The sequence below is a fragment of the Melozone crissalis genome, unplaced genomic scaffold (genome assembly GCF_028551555.1).
Source record: "Melozone crissalis strain CALT ecotype California unplaced genomic scaffold, PUWL_Pcris_2 ptg000026l_1, whole genome shotgun sequence".
NCBI classification, from domain to species: Eukaryota; Metazoa; Chordata; class Aves; order Passeriformes; family Passerellidae; genus Melozone; species Melozone crissalis.
In genome coordinates this window covers 1609818-1617924 of record NW_026535804.1, presented here as the reverse complement: position 1 = coordinate 1617924, position 8107 = coordinate 1609818, and the positions used below count along the sequence as shown (strand labels likewise).

At 51.7% G+C, this 8107-nt stretch overlaps 1 protein-coding gene across 1 annotated transcript; it reads left to right on the top strand.

Annotated features, from left to right (window-relative positions):
• The first annotated feature begins 208 nt into the window (after positions 1 to 208).
• Positions 209 to 1132, top strand: LOC128938570 (olfactory receptor 14J1-like). The gene has a single exon (XM_054278887.1). It carries the CDS (start codon positions 215 to 217, stop codon positions 1130 to 1132), a length of 918 nt encoding a protein of 305 aa, XP_054134862.1. The 5' UTR covers positions 209 to 214.
• Positions 1133 to 8107: the final 6975 nt, after the last annotated feature.

Genomic DNA, 8107 nt, shown 5'->3' with positions numbered 1-8107 from the left:
AAAGAATGTTAAGGGTTTCTGATATCCAAGAATACCAGGAGAGACATGGGAGAGCTCAAAAAGAAAACCTCAGAACACTTAAACACAGAAGCAAGTCTCTGTGTGTTACAGAGGATGGTATATGGGAAATGGCTTGGATTTCGGTTACAGGTATCTCCTCTAACTCTTCCCTGTCCTTTATGCATGAACAGATACCCATGGCCAGAGACGGCAAATGTCCAACAGCAGCTCCATCAGCCACTTCCTCCTGCTGGCATTGGCAGACACGCGGCAGCTGCAGCTCCTGCACTTCTGCCTCTTGCTGGGCATCTCCCTGGCTGCCCTCCTGGGCAACGGCCTCATCATCAGCGCCATAGCCTGCAGCCACCACCTGCACACGCCCATGTTCTTCTTCCTGCTCAACCTGGCCCTCAGCGACCTGGGCTCCATCTACACCACTGTCCCCAAAGCCATGCACAATTCCCTCTGGGACATCAGGAACATCTCCTACACAGGATGTGCTGCTCAGCTATTTCTACTCATCTTCTTCCTTGGATCAGAGTATTCCCTCCTGACCATCATGTGCTACGACCGCTACGTGTCCATCTGCAAACCCCTGCACTACGGGACCCTCCTGGGCAGCAGAGCTTGTGCCCACATGGCAGCAGCTGCCTGGGCCAGTGCCTTTCTCAATGCTCTGCTGCACACAGCCAATACATTTTCCCTGCCCCTGTGCAATGGCAATATCCTGGGCCAGTTCTTCTGTGAAATCCCCCCGATCCTCAAGCTCTCCTGCTCACACTCCAACCTCAGGGAATTTGGGCTCCTTGTGTTTTCCATCTCTTTACTATTTGGATGTTTTGTGTTCATTGTTTTCTCCTATGTGCAGATCTTCAGGGCTGTGCTGAGGATCCCCTCTGAGCAGGGACGGCACAAAGCCTTCTCCACCTGCCTTCCTCACCTGGCTGCGGTCTCCTTGTTCCTCAGCACTGTCATGCTTGCCTACCTGAAGCCCCCCTCCATGTCCTCCCCATCCCTGGATCTGGCCCTGTCAGTTCTGTACTCGGTGGTGCCCCCAGCCCTGAACCCCCTCATCTACAGCCTGAGGAACCAGGAGCTCAAGGCTGCAGTGTGGAGACTGATGACTGGATGATTTCACAAACATTAAACTGCTGGCCATTTCCTGCAAACCACTTGTAATAAAAGTCATCTTTGATATTTCTTGTTAGTTTGGTTGTGGTGGCATTTTTTGCTTCATTTTAGGTATTCATATTGTCCATAAAACCATGTCACTGTTTCTAACAATTCTCATTTTGTTTCTCTCCACCTTCCATGTGGTCACAGACTGTGTCAATGAGGGGCTGCACTTCTGGTGACTTTAAAGGAACTAGAGGATCTCCCGGCAGAGTTTTCTGCAGAGATGCCCTTTTGTTGCCTTCTCTGGAGCTGTAGCAGCAATGTCTGTGTGCAGAGCTGGGGCAGATCAGTGCTGGCCCAGCCGCTGTGCCCAGCAGCAGCAGCACTTGGTGTGGCCAGTGCTGCTGCCATGGCCCTGCCCTGCTGCCCTGCTGGCCCTGGTGCTGCTGCAGGGCCTGAGTGCTCTCGGGGCCGGGCACAGCCCTGAGGGTGGCAGTGCCAGGGCTGCAGCAGAGACAGGCCATGAGCACTGCTGGGGCAGCGCTGATGCCTCAGCCCAGGGCCTGGGGGCTCCAGGCTCCTTGCCCAGGCTCTCTCAAGAACACGCCCAGGCCAAGGCTCAGCACAGAAAAGCTCCGTGAGCAGCCCCAGGGTGTCCGTGGGTAGGCTGGGGGCAAACAGCATGGCTGGGGCTCTGCAAGGGCCCTGGGGCAGACGGGAAGGAGCAGCAGAGCAGGGGCTGATCCATCCCCAATGTGCTGCACAGCCCAGGGCAGCGTCCCAGAGCGTCCTCATGGAGCTGCCAACAACATCCCCCCTCTGCAGCCCTGGCCTCTCCCCCATCTCACACAGGTGCCCCATCCTTGCAGGCACAGACACGGCAGCACTGGCTCAGCAGCCCCTGTTTGCATTGCACACAGCAGGGGAAGCACCCCCATGCTGTTGCTGTGGGGACATGAACCTGAGGAAGCACAAATGCCACCAGCCCCTGGGGCCAGCAAGGGCTGAGGGACACCAGGGGAACCACTCAGCTTTGTCCTGGCCTCTGCACTCAGCCAGAAAGTTTGTTCCCATCTGCTGGGAATTTCCTGTCCCACTGTAGATGCTGTTGCTCAGGGCCAGGGCTGCCTGGCAGCCACCCCCAAACTCCCCTGAGCATTTCCTTGGCTTCACCTTTGCTTTCTTTACTCTTCCTGATACAAAGTTCTTCCTCTTGCCCACCCCTGTTCCCTCCCCTGCAAACAGCCCATCCCTGTTTACCCTTTCCTCTCTGGCCCCACTCCCCACTGCAGTTCCTGACTTGGCCCCATGGGAATGTCCCTTGGGGAGCAGGATCATCCTACAAGTGCTGCAGGAATTGTCTGCAGGCTCCTGCAGTGCCTGGTGCTGCTCCCTTGCCAGAGGCACCCCAGGCCAGGAGGGCACATCTGGGCTGCTGTGTCTGGCTCTGGGGCTCCCTGTTCTGGGCAGTGAGGAGGAGCTGCAGAGGCTCTGCAGGACTGACAAGATGATCTTTGGGGCTGGCAGGAGAAGCTGAGGGACCTGGGCTGCTGGAGCTTCTGAAGAGGAGGCACAGGGCTCATCCTGCAGCTGCTCCAAGGGTGGTTTCAGAGAATCACAGAATCAGCAAGGCTGGAAAAAGACCTTGGAGATCATCAAGTCCAACCTGTGCCCTGACTTGGCCTTGTCTCCCCTGAGCCTCCTCTTCTCCAAAATAAACAACCTCAGCTACCTCAGCCACTCCTCACAGGACTTGTGCTCCAGACTCCTCTCCAGCCTTGTTGCCCTTCTCTGGACATGCTCCAACCCCTCCATGTCCTTCCTAAATTGGGGCCCCAGAACTGCAAACAGCACTCGAGGTGCTGCCCAAGCAGTGCTGAGCACAGGGGAAGAATCCCTGCCCTGCTCCTGCTGGTCACACCATTCCTGATCCATAGGAGTGCCAGGGGCTGGATAAGGGAAATGGTCGGGAGCAGGTAGGGACAAAGTGTTATTGATTGTCAGTCGTGAAGGGTCTTTTTTTTCATATCTGTTCAGACTGCATTAGAAGGTGCTGAGGGTCAGTAACAACTGGATATTGCTGATACCAAATATAAAGAGGAGATGTGTAGTGGACAAAACAGTTCTCTCTGCTTTTTTTTTTCAATATAGCAGATTCACTTTGAAGGCACTTCTGAAATATATCTGATAAACCACAGAAGAACTGAAAACTTAGATTACTCCCTTGTCCTTTTTTTGTTCAGGTGTTTTGAATAAATGTTTATGAGCTTTTCTCACTGAATTCCTTAACTGAAGAGCTCAAGAAAGAAGAGGCCTCTTGAGGATTAAAATTCATCAGTAACCTCCCCATGGCTGAGGATCCATCCCCATCAGAGCCTCAATGAACAGAAATGGGCACAGCTTTGTGGCTGCCCCAGCTCTGGGATGGGCCCTGGGCCTGGAGCAGGAGCAGCTCTTGAGGGCCCCAAGGCCGGGGCTCTTGTGCTGCCCTGGGCAGATGGGATGGCAGCAGGGGCTGCAGAGCTCTCAGCACCTCAGGCAGAGGGGAGCAGGGCAGCCAGGGAGCCTCCTTTGGCCTTGGCTTATAAAGCCTCTTCTCTGGCCTTATTATCAAGCAGTGCAAGTTAGCCCGGGAGCTCAGTCCTCAAGGGGACAGGGTGCCCAAAGCTAGGCTAGCTCGAGGCCGATGCCGCAGGCCAACCCCTATAGCAAGCTTGGTGATTATCAGCTCTTATAGTGATTGCAGGCTCTCTTAGGATTTCAGCTCTTGCTTGCTAGGTAGGTTACCCTTGGCTGAGGCTGCAGCAGATGGCGAGAGAGGAGAAGGGGAGGTGCTGGCAGTTCCACAGAGATGGCTTTATTGGGGGAGTCTGTGAAGGGTCCCAGCGACAGCTCTTCTTCTGTCGAATGGGCTAAAGTATGCCCCTTTTATAGGGTTGAGGAGAATCCAGATTTGACCAATGGTAAGGATTAAGTGACATAGCTTATAGGGTTACAGAGACAAGCTATGGGGCGAGGGGCCAGGGAGACAGGAACTTTTGTTACTGTCTCAGCAATTCCTGTTGTTCTACTCTCCACCGGGCTTTGCCTAGGTCCCTGTGGTTTACTACACAGCAAGACTGGCCAGTTTGCCCAGCTGAGGATTTCCCAGATGGAAACTGGACTGCAGGCAGCAGCTTACTGAGAGGACAAGAGAACTGCAGCTGCAGCCCAGCCCCAGCCAAGGCTCTGGGAGCACCTACACGCATGGCAGGGCTCACAAAGCAGCAGCAGCTGCACCCCAGCCCTTGCTTTGCCTTGGCCTTCCCACCCAAAAGAGGCACAGCCCACATCTGCTGCAGCTGCAACAGAGGCACCTCTGGCATGCCTCTCCCTGCACGGGACACTTGGCCTTCAGTGTCAGTTCTCCAAACACTCTTCTCTTCTTTCCCATCAAACAAAGCCTCTTAGAACCTACAAAGCTTCCATTTCCTCACCACAAATGCCCCTGCAGGAGGGATTCTTCCCAGGAAAACAAGCACCCAAACTTGGCCAACACAGGCTCACACCTTTTCATCCTTACCAGGGATAACATTTTCATTCCCTATTCTTTAGGAAGTCTGGTTTTACCAAGCAAAGCCTTCCCTGTCCATTCACAGCTGAACTCAAGAAGCTTTTCCTTCTCAGCCATGCAACAACATTCACAAGCTCTCAGCCCAGCCTCTTTCTTCCCCGCCCAATGCAGTTACCTGAGCAGAGGGAGAAAACATCTCCTCCAGCATCTCAAGCACCATGTCCAGATCCAGGGTTGGCAATTCCTCTTTCTCAGGAGTATTCCACAGCCAGCTGTGGCTGTCCATGCTGCAGAACCTGCACTGCCAGCTGGAGTGCTGGGGGCTGAAGTGTCTGGGGTGGCTGCAAGAATCCAAACACATTGGTCAGGCTCCACAATGTGTCTTTGGGACGCAGAGCTCTAGTGCTGCCTTGGATCAAACATCACAGGAAGCACACAGCAACCTCAGGTCCAGAAATGTATTCAGACTTCCCAGGGGATTGGAGGAGTGAGTTCTTCCTCTTAAAAATATTTATCTGAATTGACATGTACATAGATTAAAGCATGGACTGGAAATCTGATATATACACACACACTCACACACAAACACACACAAACACCTTATAATCACAGCCTTTTGCATCTTCCCAGCAGCTTTGGGATTTGGCTACATTTGGTTTCTCATCACAAAAGACCACAGAAAATGGATTCACCCAGGAAGAGCCAAGACCTGCAAACATGCATGCTAAACTTGTACTGTGAGTTTATTCTAATAACAACTTTGTGGGTGAGGCCATATTCTGCAGCTGTAGCTGTTGTGGGGCACACAGAGCTCATTTCAATGGCACGGCTTGATTTGCAGGGCAGACAGTCTTAAACATCTGCAATGTCCTATCAGAGTCCTAGTTTGGCTTCATTCAAAGAAAGAGGGGAGTGCACCTAACACTGACCACTTGTTAGGCAATATCTTCCACCTTGCCCTTGCACCCCTACAGAGAGGCTGTCTGCAAAATGCCCAGAACACCATCCAAATCTGCAGCAAGGACAGGAAATGCAGGCAGAGAATCTTTCTGCTTTCAAGGTCCCCCTTCCTAGGCGACTTGACCCTTTCTACCTGATTCTCACTTGAGATCTACCCATGATAGAGCACTGCAGGAAAACACTTTAAAGGGTCATTAACCAGGACCTGCTTGGAAAGCAAGGGTAGAAACTCTTTCCCTCCCTGATGGGATGCGGGCTGGCAACTGCTGCTCTGAAGATGTGCAGCTGCTCCTCTCTGGAGAGGCCATGGAAGGGCTGTGATGGTCTACGGGAACCAGAGGAACGATGAGCTCAGGTTGGCATTTAAGCTTCATGGGAACAGGCAGAATGAAGAGCTCACAGTGGAGATGAAATTTGCCTGTGCCTGGCTCCTCCAATGAAACCCCAAGAAGTCCAGATGAAGCAAACACCTTCTCCCAAGAAGTTAGGAAAACTTCGGAGTCCTGAGCACCTGCACTTAGCCCGGAAGGGCCTGGAGGCAGCTCTAAATGCTCAGGTGAGGCAGCACTGAGGTCCTGGTATGAGAGCGCTGTGTAGCAGGGTGTTGGGAATTTAGCTGACTAGAGACTGGAAAAGTACAAGGCCGTGGCTAATTCCAAGTCCTGCACCTGCAAGGTAGCGTGTCCTTGGGCCTAGCTGGGTATGATAACAAGTAGACAGAGAGAAGTGGGAAAGAGGGAATGTAGGCCCAAAAGAATGAAGAAGAGTTGATGGTATAGTTTAACCAATAGATTGCTTGGCTTACAGAATATTCATGAGCTTCTTACTTGCTGTATAAATGTCTGATGCTGTCTTCAATAAAGGGAACTTGCTGTTAACTCATATTGAGCCCCGAGTTTCCCTGCACCTGACAAATGGCTCATCCCCGACAAACAGATCATTCTGCAACACTCCTGGCAGTGGGGGGTTACAGCTTGAGGCATGTGAACAGACTCTGTTGGTGTATAGGGTTTGATCAGTCTCTTAGGGACCCATCCGACACCTGAGGGCATGGATACGCAGGCATATCCACAACCCCAAGTGATAAGCTGGAATGGACCCTGGATCTCTCCAGAGTCTGGGTCCCTAATAAGGACAGGTGGCTTTTCTTTGAATCCATCATGTTGTTGTTGGTGGAAATGTCTCAGGATTGGTGGTTCCGGTCTGTCGAAAGAACAGTTCAGAAAGTTGATAGTAAAGAGCGCTTTACAAAGTCTGAGATGTGGGGACAGAGCTTGGACATCTCCTCGTTGGCAGGCAAGGACTTGCTTTAAAGTTTGATAAGTGCGTTCTATTACAGCCTGGCCAGTGGGGAAGTGTGGAATTCCCATCCAATGTTGTACCCTCCATTCCTGCAAAAACTCACCAAACGCCTTGGAGGTATAAGCTGGGCCATTATCTGTTTTTATGGTACCTGGGATCCCCAAAACTGCAAAGGCATGCATCAGATGTTTTTGTGAATCTGCCACTTTTTCCCCGGTGTGGGCCGAGGCAAAGACTGCTCCCAAGAAGGTGTCCACAAATACATGGGCATATTTGAACCACCCAAATTCTGACACCTGGGTGACATCCGTTTGCCAGACTTCACAGCTGCGGAGTCCTCTAGGGTTCACCCCGGAACCCAATGATGGTAAAGCCGCCTTCTGGCAATTTGGGCAGGTGGCCGAAAATCGCATTGGCTTGGTCTCACCGCAGATGAAATTGGTGGACCAGTCCTGGGGCATTCTGATGAAATTGATGATGGCCTCATTTGGCCTGCTGGAAGATGTTAGGTAGGCCAGCCAGCTGCAGGGGTACAGCTAGGGCGTCTGCCCTGTGGTTTCCCTCACCAATAAACCCAGGGAGGTCAGTGTGTGATCTTACATGCATTACGAAGAAGGGTTGCTCTCAGTGGGAAACCAGGTGTATTAAATGCGAGAGCAAGTGATAGATGGCAGGATTGGAAACTTCCTTAAGCACTGCATGTTCTGCCCGGGACACTAAGTCTGCTACATAGGCCGAATCGGTTACCAAATTAAAAGGTTGTGGAAACTTCTCAAAGGCCCTGACGACTGCATCTAACTGACGAAGTGAAGGGAGATGACCCATCCTTTGATCACCACTGAACTCCGATTTATTGATCCACCAGGCACATTTTATAACAGTGTTAATTAAGTTCATACATATTGCAAAACCCGAGCTCATCATAGGTTACAGATTACACATTAACCCCTCCTTTTGTTTTCAATACCTGTGGTTTGTTATTGAGACCAAGACTTGTTTTCTCAAGCGGTTCTCAAGGCCTCCATGTTTGTCACTTTTGCTTTCCCATACCAGCCAAGGATAGACTACTTACTTGTTATTAAAAAACAGCCTGAGAACCCTGCTGTTTACAGAAATGTGCCTGAGAACTTTGTTGTTTACAGAAACCGGCTTGAGAATTGCTGCTTACAGCTGCCT